This window comes from Juglans regia, chromosome 4 (assembly GCF_001411555.2).
Source record: "Juglans regia cultivar Chandler chromosome 4, Walnut 2.0, whole genome shotgun sequence".
In the NCBI taxonomy this organism is placed as follows: Eukaryota; Viridiplantae; Streptophyta; class Magnoliopsida; order Fagales; family Juglandaceae; genus Juglans; species Juglans regia.
In genome coordinates this window covers 6,090,771-6,103,051 of record NC_049904.1, presented here as the reverse complement: position 1 = coordinate 6,103,051, position 12,281 = coordinate 6,090,771, and the positions used below count along the sequence as shown (strand labels likewise).

The window sequence follows — 12,281 nt, the reverse complement described above, 5'->3', positions numbered from 1 at the left end:
ACCCAGTTGAACAGGACTACTTGACAATTTACATCTCTGCATAAGCTCCACGCCCCCACCAGAATATTGTTTCGAAAATCAACAAGAGTCGGATCCATTTTTCATTCAAAACCAAGTCTAAAGAGTGAATATGATCGAAGAACTTCACCAAACAATAAAGAATAGAAAAAAGAAGTCTTTATGTAATTGTGACAAAGTACGACAAACAGGACAAATCGGTTGAAAGCAGTGCTGGGAAGAATATAATCTCTAGGGGGCAACTTCAAGTTAATTCCGGCCAATCATTTGATATATATCCTTACTAACGGCCGTTTTGTACTTACAAAGTGGCTCGTGTCTCTCCAAACCTCTTTCGTGCCATTTGGGGCATCATCTTTATACCTGAATATACAATAGAACCAGTTGGTTATTCTCAGTCCAGTCATGTATTTGTTTACATACCAAAACCAACTGGATGAAAAGGCGATGGCCCGATGAAAAGAGAGAAAATAACTTGGTTTTTCCTTCTGATGACTGTTTGGTCATAGCTTGTAACTAGAACTGACAATCTTGTTTGCGAATAAAGGTTTCTCCTTCATGCTGGTACTCAAGGCGGTTTCAGGGTTGTTTGACTGGCTTTCTCCCACCCCTGGTCTCATCCAAATCTTTATGTGCCCTTCTCGAGACACGGTAAGAACAGATTCCTGCGTAAATATCAAGCCAGAGAGTGGTTCAGTGTGAACACGATGAGCAACAAGCGAGGAGATCTTTGGAACATCTCGCATGCTTGGAGCAGGTTGCAGAGTGCCCACTGGGGAAGCATTGTCCCAATGGGATGACTGGCTTCCAGTACTGTATGTAGGGGACCCACCAGGCGGGCATCGCCGCAATGGCACTACAATCTCATCCATTTCCAGATCCCACAGAAGCAATTGCGTGTCCTGGCCACAAACATACCAAGCTGGTGAAAAACCAAAACTATGAAGCCGTGTGATATATATATTTTTGGATAGATGACAAAAAGAGACGCTAAACACATGTAGAGTATTTGAATGCATTAGCCTTATTAAAAAAGAGAGGCAACTGCTAGAATCTCAACCCAGATCACTATTGGCAAACAATTCTTTTTTTTTATAGGTGTATGTGTCACTAAAAGATATTCAGGATGAAACTCAGGAATGTATGCAGGTTGTATGTTCCAATGTCCCATGTATCGCATGTGTCTACAGAGGTGAATTGTGTTGCTGATTTTTTTGCAAAATGTTGAGCTATGGGTGAATCAATGCAGTATTTAAATTCAAGGTGTATTCCACGGGAAGTAAAAGGCTTCTTAAGCATGGAGAAAATAGGCTGGCTATGGTATTCCTACGCCGCAAAGTAATGGTATGAAATTAAATTGGGGGGACTGTCTTCCTTCTAAAAGTAGTCAGAGTTTGTTAAAAGAATGTGTACATGTATAACTGCTAAAAGTATTACAAAGACCAAAGGCTATCAAATCAATTTTCAGTGTCACCGATAACTCAAACCATATACCTCTCCTTAGCAATGGATCATTGGTGTAAATTGCAGGACCATATCAGCCAACTCATATATTCTTTTCCTTCCTTATTTCACCCAAAGTAAACATTACTAGAATAATCAGAATAAACAGAAGGATGAAGGCCAAGCATGGGAGACCATAGCAGCTCTAAAACATAATTATGTCAAAATCTAGTCTCTTCGGTAGCTAATTATTAATCATCAACCTCTGATCATAACATTCTTAGGTGATATATTTTGGTAGTTGACCCCATAACATTTTGCATCATGAGAAATGACACAATAACTAGGTTTTCTGAAGTAAAGAGTGGAAGGTGCATCCAGAAAATCAGTCACACTGTAAGAAGAAATCATCATGGCAACTATATTACTCAGTACCTGACCAACAGAACCAAACCGGTACATGATAGTTTCCCCCGTGCCTTCTGAATTTGGAGACGACCAATATGAATCAAAAGCCACTCCACTGACCTGTCAGCATGATGCAGTACTCAGTAAGCAAGATGGTTATAACTATGTGAGAACCATATCTAGCCCAGCATTAGTATTTATGGAGCGTACCCATGAATTATGCCCCTCGCCCCATGCTACAACTTTCCGATCTTCCATGCTCCAAACTTGAACTAAATCATCTTCGCCTCCCGTAAGAATATATTTTCCATCCATGCTGTTCAGTGGGATTTTATTGTTAGTATGGTATCTATTTGCTTTTCTGATTGGCATCATAATATCTATTTTCTCAAAGAGAAGGATGTGATATAAACCAAAAAGGATCATATAACATTACAGTTTCAATTTTAAGAAGGAAAAATCAAGAACAATGGAATAACATTTGAATCTAACAGCAAAAAGCTATGACTGGAAAACCAGTAAAGTTACCAACCTCCAAGCACAACATAATAGAGCACCATAATAACTTTTGCCACCACATACGAGGTGTTCTTTTGAGTAATCAAAAATTCGTAGATAACCTGCATTTAGTATTTAAATTGAGTTTGCTATTGAACAAATAAACAAATACAACAAAAATCTGCAGTTGGTTCCAGAGAAAATTATACCATCTCTTCCCACAGTTGCCAGATAGGCACCATCAGTTGAGAAAGCAATGCTATTAATTGAACCTTGGCATATATGCCATCTGGCAACCGGGTTGCTCTGCATGTACAGAGGAGAGGTCAACAAAGAAATCCTGGACGATAGAAGACATAATAACTCAATGCTTCAGATGCATCCATTATATATGTTTCGTCAGCCAAATGAACTAACAAATTGAGAAGTGAGTACTCTTTTAAGTAACTGAAAGGACGTTAGAATATCACTAGAGATAAACCTTTAGAAATCTGAAAAAGTAAATGATCTTGCTTGACTAAGGTCATAATAAAAAGATAGAATATTGAAAGTACGTGAAAAGTAAAAATAAAATAATGAATAGTAGTGAGATATTCTCAGAATACCTGATGTATTCTTAGTACCCAAACTAGGCTTAAAGGTATAATAAGTTACTAAAAACTCAAGCCTTAGAAGTATCATATTTAGGTCTCGTTTGGTTACGCAGTTCAGATGAGATGAGATGAGATGTATTGAATAATAATAAGATTTTTAAGTTAAGATGAGATGAGATGAGATAGTTTTTATTTTTTGGGATTTGATAAAGGGGAGGGTCCCACTAATAATTAAAAATTATTTTATAATTATTGAATAATAATTATAAATATATTAATAGAAAGTAATATTTATTATTAATTAAAAAATCTATAAACAAAACCGTACACTAGAAGATAGTACATTTAGCTTTGAAATGTAATAATTATTTATTATTAAAAAATCTATAAACAAATACCATACACTAGAAGACAGATTGGAAGACTCGACAAAATGGGAAGGGAAAATAAAAAGGACTGCGGGAATACTGAAGAAGTTAGTGGTTGTTGAAAACGTACGGATGAAATAGAATTCTGCTTGTGGCCATTTGGATCAGTGTTTTAAATTTCGTACTGTACCGGCCGGTATGGCCGAAATTTTTCGTTTCGACCGTCCGGCCGGTACAGGTACTATATTTGTTCCGTACCGGCTAAAATACCGATCGTACCGGCCGGCCATACCAGGCTAAATTTCGGCTTGTACCAGCCTATATTTTGGCCGGCACCGGCCGATATTTCGGCCTGTATTTTTTTTTTCGTTTTTTCAAACTATAAACTTATTTTTTAACCCCTAATTCAGATTAGACTATTTATAATTTATATATATATGTATTTATATATAATTTATTTATATAGAGACTATTATTTTGAAATATAATTTTTATATATATAATTTATTTATATATCGACTATCTTGAAACGTTATCCCGAAACGCTATCCCGAAACGGTATTGGTACCGAAATATTTCGTTCCAGTGCCTTGACCGGTACGACGTCCGGTACAGTATTCAAAACATTGGTTTGGATAGCAAGACCAAAGAAGCCGTACAGCCCAGCATCTGGGCATCCAAACCAGGCCTTAGTATGCAAGATGCAAGAGTAAGCATTTTTGCTTTTTCAGATTAGCGAGCAATTATTATGTACTGTATGTTGAACCCACTGAAAAAATATGTGCAAAGATATCAACAAAAAATACAGAGCACCCAAACATATTAACCCATAACACTCAAAGTATGGTAGACATGCAAAGACAGCCCTGTATATGTACTTGATCATGCTGTGTATTCTTATGACATCAACGACAAAATTACCTATTGAAAAGCAACACACTACCAAGACATAAGCTATAACAAACTATAGGAAGGAATTGAAAATTCAAATGAGATAAAGTTTTAGATCCCCAACTCTCAAGCTAATCTGGGGACAATGGCAACTTCCCGGGTCCTCCCCTAGAGCAATTAAACCACAATTTTTGCAGTCCATGAAATCTATTATTGCAAATCAACACATGCATGTGCTTATTCTAATAATTAGAAAGTGATCAGATTAGCTTGACTGGAAACCATGTATTAAGGTATGAATAGTCCGAGTAAAAGCTACAAGCTTAAATATGCAAAGAAGAGAGTCCAAACAATTTATAATTGGTGAATTAAACAAAAACAGGACATGAATCTGCCTGAGAGAGTGAGTAAATTGACATGTGGAAACCCTCAAATGCAAATGTGGACTTATGGTCCACAATTCTAAAAGATCCACATGCAATATTCCAGATATATTGTAATTCTGAATCATAGAACCGTTGAAAACATCAGGAGACCTACAATCTTCAACTATACTGTGGATGCCTGCACTTACCATAACAAAAATAATAATGCAGATGCCGTCTTCTAATAGGAAATTTATTTTTTTTTTAAAAAAGTAAAAAAACTGCTGCACATTACAGGTGCTATCTGCCTTGTTTGTTTTCAGAAAACATCTCATCTCATCTAATCTCATATAATCATTACAACTTTCCCAACTTCCAATACAAAATAAAATAAACAATTCAACTTTTTCAAATCCCAAAACAAAATTAATATTAAAAAATATATTCTAACAATATTTTATTCAACTTTTTAACTTTAATCTCAACTCATCTCATCTTATCCCATCCCATCTGCGAAAACAAACGAGGCCTAAATTTTAATATATACATACCATATAGAGCCTATCAATTAATTGCTTAAAGATTATATAATTTATCTACAACACATATTAAATAATCAATTAAATACAAAGAAATTAATATTAGAAAGAAATTCATCTAAGAGAAGGCATCCGAAAGAGTTTGATAATGAATAACTATTAACTCCATCACCTTACTGTAACGAGCATGTGCAACAGAAAATTGCATCTGATCTCTAACAACAGGGAATGAAGAATCACCTGCACCATCTTTGCTCTAGGGAAAAAAGAAAAAGAAAAAAAAGGTCAAAATAAGCTCAAATCACTACCTACAACAATTAATCACACAAATTCAAGGCTTGCCTTTTCATACACGTACAAATTCCCATCAGCATGAGCAACAACAAAAGAACCATCACCTCCAGGTACCCATGCAACACTAGTGCACCGACTGTAGAAAAGAGACAAGGTTAATCTAACTAGGCATTCAAAGAAGTCATTTAGACTTCCACTTCACAATGAAATGTTATGTCTGTGTGTGAAGCTATGATTTATTATGTTAACCGGACCAAAATATATATTACGTCAACCAGACCAGAAAACTGTAAATATAGGCACACAAAGTAGAAAGGGAAAGAGTAAAAACGAAACAAACACTCATACAAGAACTAGGACAAATATTGCCTCTGGAAGTATACCATAATCACTCATCCAAGAATTTGGCAAAAAATGGTGATTTGTGAATTTGGAAGACAAAAAGAGCCCTCGACTTTGCCTCCAAGAGATCTCTTCCATCAACAATACCCTCTCAAGATCAGTCACCACTTCTTTTTTCCTCAACAGTGCCTCCTCGGAGATAACCTCATTTTCCTCCCCAACCTCCAAAACATGCAGCTCCTCCAAAAGGGAATTTTTTCTGGTTGTCAATTCCAGCATGTTTTTTTCACAGTATTCGAAACTACACTCGTTTCTTTTCTTCCAAATACACAGTAACAAGCTGGCATCATCTTCCACAATAGTACACATTGATAGTTCTTAATTGTGCTTTACAATGTGTTAAGAGATCCACTACCCAGAAGGGCATAACATCCCAAAGAGGCCAAAATCTGTGTTCCACAAAACATTTGAAACCTTGCATTACAGAAGAAGACACTATTTCCTCATTTTTATTGCACATGCAACGCCGAGTAATTACTACAATGCCCCCTTTCCTCAAGGTATCCAGGTAAGAATCCTCCACAACGCAGCTGTCCAAAGAAAGTGATTCACTCTAGGGGGAGCCTTATTCCTCCAAATCAGCTTCTAGGGGGCAAAAGGTCTTATCATGAGCACATAGAAAATTCAGAAAGACTTTGCAGTGTACGCTCCTTTCCTAGATGGGCCCCAAATCATTCTATTGTCATTGTTGCTTCCCACTTGACTCGAATACAACTGATAAAAAACAATGAGAAGAAATCCACTTCCCAATCATTGGCCCATTTGACAAATTTTACACACCAACGAAGACAACCCTACGAGTTTATAGTGATCAGCCACATAAGCATCCTTAAATGTGCGATTCACAATCACTCCGAAAAGGTACCTTTGAAGGATTGATCCCTGTACCACAGATCATGCCAAAAAAGGATCTTGGACCCATCACCAACCACAAATCTAGTTCAACAAAAAAAACTCCCTCCAACCCATTTTAAAGTTCTTTCTAAGGCCAACAATGAAAGACCCTTCTATATCAAGAGATCACCAACCATTGCCCGAGTTACTATCTTTATGTGCACAAGCACCTTATGGAGCCTTCCTCTCTCATAAGCATACTGCCATAGCCATGTCCCCAAAAGAGCTTAGTTAAGAAGAATTGAGTATCTAATCCCCAACCCACCTATTGCCATTGGCCAGCACACTTTACTCCATAGCTCCCCATAAAAAACCACCTTCCACCATGGGACTTGGTACTCAATGCACTTTTATCATACTCATTACTCTTATCATACTTTGTCCATCCAATGTGAAACTATGTGAGGCATTACAATCACCCCACTCAAATCCTTCACATCCCTATCTATGCCCACATCCACGTCACATTAAGTGTCCCAACGCCACAAGGAATTACTAGGTCAGTTCTAATACCATTTGTAATGATCTAAAGAAAGCTCAAGTCACATCCACGCTTATCTTCTGAAAGTACTTGTCCAGTTTCCTTGGAATCCTTTTTTTATAAGTGAGTGTGATACCCCAAATTAGATTGAGTAAAGACCAATTGTGAATAAGATCCCACATTACTTGGGAGGGAGAAGTTCAAGCCCTTTATAAAGATCCTAGGGTGCTCCATCGTAACCTTGACTAATCCTCTTAGAGTATGAGCTCAGATGTGGCTTGAGCCTCCCTTAGGTTGTACGGATGGGGTTAGAGTCAAACCCAACCAGAAATGTGGGACTTGAGCTATACTGCCTATGATGGAATGACCCGATGAGGACGTCTAGGATTTAACAGGCAGATTGTGATACTCCAAATTGAATTGAATATAGAAAAATGGTGAATGAGATCCCACATTGCTTGGGAGGGAAAAGTTTAAGCCCTTTATACTGATTCAAAGGGGCTCAAATTGTAACCTTGATTGGTACTGTTGGAGTATGGGTCTAGATGTGGCTTGGGCTTCTCTTGGGGTGTTACAGTGGAGCTACTTGGAATCAGTATAAAAACCCAATTCCACCTATTAAGGAACTAACATGTGACTTGGTACTCAATACACTTTATCATAGCCATTTATCATACTCCAACTACCCAATGTTGGACTTAGTGGGGTGTTACATACTAAGAGACAATACATATCCCTCGAACACACTTTCCTTCGATCTATCTACACTAATACTTGATACAAATTATGTTTCTATAAGATTGAAGCCACTGTCTTCTATGTCCAATTAATGTGTTCTCCAGCCTCGCATGCATGCATAATACATAAAGCAATACCATGAGCAAGCTCAATTGGCTAAATAATGAAAAACAATCCACAAACCATGAAGATGCATGATTAAATGAGTTTCATACTCCCACAAAAGAAATGATATTGTTGAGAAATTACAAACCAAAATCGAAAAAGTTGTCAACAATGACCCATACTAAATGGAGTTAGGTATGCTGTTTGGAATGGTTCTCTTCATAATCTAATACCCTACAGAGGGACACAGTTGTAGTCTCCAATTCTTCTTTAAATCCCAAGTAATATGGAATGTTTGCACAAGTATCTCCAACATATGGTGTTATTTCATTATATTAAATTCAAGTAACAAAGTAAAAATGCAGTCGGACTATCAGCAAAGATCCTAAGGAACAGACAGTGTGCTATGTAGACGCCAATGTTAGTAGGAGGCCGAACAGGGTATTAGAAACATTCCACACCAATTGTTCATGTTCTATTCCAAAATGTACTCCATCTGTGTAGGTGCAATGCAAAATGGGAATTTCACATTGACAATTTTTTGGATAATGGGTTTACAGCAGCATAAGAGCTCTAGAAACCATGAAGATGGAAATGATTCTAACACACAAGATCATCAAAACAACATTGAGCTATAAAAAATGGTCAGGAAAATATGAATATTAGCAATTGCAAATGTGAGAAACAAGAAATTCACCCACTAACTAGCAGCTGAATGATGCTAGGAAAATTTATTTTGGTCATTGATGAAACCCTAACTAGCCTGAGAGGGAAGGGCAAATCCAAGCAACCTCAAAGTTATCAAGAAAAATTCAAAGCTTAAAAGATACTCATCAACCATAAAAAGATAACGCATTTAATGGTCTACTAACCATTGTATATTACACTACAAAACAAAGGCAATAGGAAGTATCCAGTTGGAAACCATAAAAGACCAAACAACTTAAGAGCTATAGAGGCAAAGCACAAGTAGGTGGCTCAAGTTAAACCATTAAAAAACTAGAGTTTGATGTTGGCCTAATTAACACGGCACAAGAAAAAAGAAAACGAAAAGAAAAGCAGAAAACCTTCTAAAGATTTATTGACACTTTTCAAGCGAACTCTTTTTTTTTTTTTTTTCCTTCTTTGGCTTTATCCTCATTTTTGCAAGGTCAAGCAAACCCTTAGATTCCACTTAGTCTAGTAATTCATGAAAGACACATCAACACCTGCTGTAACATAGACCCCAAAAAAAGTTTAGCGTAGCTGTCAAGTTCTTTATAACAAAGGTATCCACCCTATTATACAGCATTGGATGTTATAGGTACTGCTTACTATTTCCATTCTTTGCCGTTTAATCTTCAATCCTACTAAAATTGCAACATGAAAGCTACAAAAATTTCTTACAGAAGAAGACATATTCAATTGCTTATTGGGAAAAAAGAATCATTATATGAAACTCCGCAAGACTTTTAGCAATTTACCCACTTCCCACGGCTTGACATATAAACAAACAAAATGAAAGTCCATAAGATCTCCACAAACTAGATGCAACATGTAACATTTGATGAGCTGATAGTAACAAATCAGAAACAACTTGGAAGAAACAATAGTATGCAACGCATGGGAAAGTTAAAACTAAGTTAATCCTTGCCTGTTATTAACAGAACCATCTTTGTTATAATGCTGAGCCCCAACAAGCTTCTTTCCAACATCCTGTAATTGCTGTCTCAGTGACACAGAGTACACTACAATAATACACAGGACATATACATTTGTAAAGTTCAAACTTCCCAAAAAATTGCGAATTTAAATTTTTATGGTAAGTTGTACCATCGCCAGAATTTAACCCAATAAGCAAATCATGCCCATCCCTCGAGTCCTGATCAAATGCATGGCACACGGGATTTGAATTACTGAAATGAATAGCCTTTATCGGATCCTACATTGAATGATTTACCTGTCATAAACCAACCAAAAAATCCCAAAAGTCATTCAAACCCAAATAACCATAAACCAAAGTACCTTGTCTTGAGAATTCAAATCACTTATAAAGATAGCATCCCCCACATTGAAGACCAAGTATGTCCCTTTCCCATCAAAGTTCGTAGTAGCCATTGAATTACTCGAAATTGAAGACCCCAAAGATCCAACCCTACCATTCCCACTAATACTCTTACTGCCACCATTCCCTCCAACAAAGCTAAGGGCACGGCTCCCATTACTTCCACCCAATAACCTTGCTGCAGCTGATCGCACTCCACTGCTAGCACTGAAGCTTGAAGGAGGGGCTGGTGGGGTTGATGGGGCCTGCTTGTCCTTTAGATGTGCTAGAGTTACCTGTTATGATAAAAAGTCAACCACCCTAAAAAATTAGAGTATGAAAACCATATACAATACATAAATAAATAAGCTAATTTATTCGAATAAGAAGTTTGACCAACAATAAGTTCTAAAAAATGGAGCTTGAGAAAATACCAGGAATAAGAGAATCAACCAAATATGTTTCCGGAATTCATGTAAGAAATGTGTACCAAGAAAGAGCAAGAAAATATATATATAGAAAAAAAATATATATATATATTTTTACAATTACGAGCAAGAAAATAAAATCCATACAAGATCCCATAAGATTAATTCTGTGAAGTGTCAAAATATATCCGAGCATAGATTAATTCTGTGAAGTATCAAATATATCCGAGCATATAACATGACCCGAAATTATTTTCAGCAAATCGATTTTCAATATGTACACTGAAATCAAATTTAATTAAAACTCTATATTCGAAGGGTGATCAAAACAAACGGGTGCCGATCATTCATTACAACCCTAGAAATCAATATCGATAACAGAAAAGAAAATGTACACAAAACATCCATTTCACGAAATGGGTATTGAAGAAACCTCCCGAAAAGTACTTCCAAGTATTAATTGGTACTACAAAAACTGAGAAATCCAAGAACCTGAGTGACGGTTTTTCCATGGGCGTAATGAAGGAGACTGGAGGGGTGGGTCTTCTCGTAGTGGAGCTTGTACCGACCTTCGGGGGTTTTAAAATAGGTCTTAAGGGCAGGCGATTGTGTTGTAGCCGATGAAGACGACGCTGACATCATGCCGTTGGCGGAGTTCATCATGGTGTTGCTTATGGTAGGCCTGGGAGCATGTGATCATGACACCACAAAGGCCTTCAATTTCAATGCTGATTCTAAAACAGAAGAGCCGGCGATGTGCTCCGCTTTTGGTTTGCTCTGTTTTTTTTTTTTCTTGCACTTTCCCTTTCTGGGTCCTTCAATGGCTTCCGGATCAGAGGATAGGTCCTGCGGATTGCGGCGTAGGCGAACGTTGGTGAAGGGGATAATAGGTAGAGATTTTACCCTTTTTGTTTTTTGGTTTTGAGGGTTTTGAGTCTAGGCAATTGACGGTGGGGGATGACGAGCTTTCTACTATACGTCGCTGTCACAGGGAGAGAGGGAGAGAGAGAGCGCAAAGCTGTATGAAGAAGAAGCGAATGACAAGAACCGGGATGGGGTTTCCTATCGTTCGAGGTATTTGAATGAAGGTTTCTTTTATCATTTTTGTGTTTAATGGTTCCACTTTTGTGACTTTGTATTGAGCAAACCTTGCTCTGTAATTTAGGTTGCATCTGAGTGGGATATTTCGTGGCATGATGATCTTCTTTATGGGCTTTTCTGAGGCTTGAGTATAGATATAGATTTCTTAGCTATGAAGAAGAAAGCTTCGTCCATTCTTGAGCCCGAACCGTAAGCCCATGTAGTGATATTACAAATTACATAGTTTGGTTGGTGCTATTGGGTTAGGTCTCACGTACAGTTTTCGAGATAGCCCATTGTATAACTTCAAAAGAAATGTTCCATACTCTTTAGTTTAGATACAATTATGGGTTGTGTGAATGCACACTCCTTTTGAAAATGAGTAGTAAAAAATTAAATTTTACTTATAGATACTATATTTATTCATTTTTTTTAAAAGAAGTACGCGACACTTACGCATTCTATGACTGCAAATATCATTTATATGTGTGTATGTTTCTTTTACATTATAATCTTTTGATAGTTCATAATGGACACAATAAGTCTTTTATTTTTTGTTCGAGATGTACATTATAAAGAGATGGTAATTCGGGAATACAAAGTTTAATTTCCAGGTAACTTGTCTACATTCCCATCTGTAGACCTTAGTGCTTCGGGATGGAGGAAAATTTAAAAGAGTTGTACAAGCAATTATCTCTTATGGATCAGGAACA

At 37.0% G+C, this 12,281-nt stretch overlaps 1 protein-coding gene across 2 annotated transcripts; it reads right to left on the bottom strand.

Annotated features, from left to right (window-relative positions):
• Nucleotides 1-69: 69 nt before the first annotated feature.
• On the bottom strand, nucleotides 70-11,698 carry LOC109011161 (probable catabolite repression protein creC). Of its 2 annotated transcripts, XM_018992245.2 has the most exons (12): nucleotides 10,981-11,666; nucleotides 10,042-10,356; nucleotides 9,850-9,958; nucleotides 9,671-9,764; nucleotides 5,466-5,553; nucleotides 5,296-5,379; nucleotides 2,577-2,673; nucleotides 2,402-2,489; nucleotides 2,080-2,185; nucleotides 1,897-1,989; nucleotides 494-920; nucleotides 70-381 (listed from the first exon to the last, which is right to left on the bottom strand). In XM_018992245.2, exons 1-11 carry the CDS (start codon nucleotides 11,149-11,151, stop codon nucleotides 522-524), a joined length of 1,644 nt encoding a protein of 547 aa, XP_018847790.1. In that variant the 5' UTR covers nucleotides 11,152-11,666; the 3' UTR covers nucleotides 70-381; nucleotides 494-521. The 2 variants fall into 2 exon arrangements, with proteins under 2 accessions (XP_018847790.1, XP_018847789.1); XM_018992244.2 differs by having other exon boundaries at nucleotides 70-920; nucleotides 10,981-11,698.
• Nucleotides 11,699-12,281: the final 583 nt, after the last annotated feature.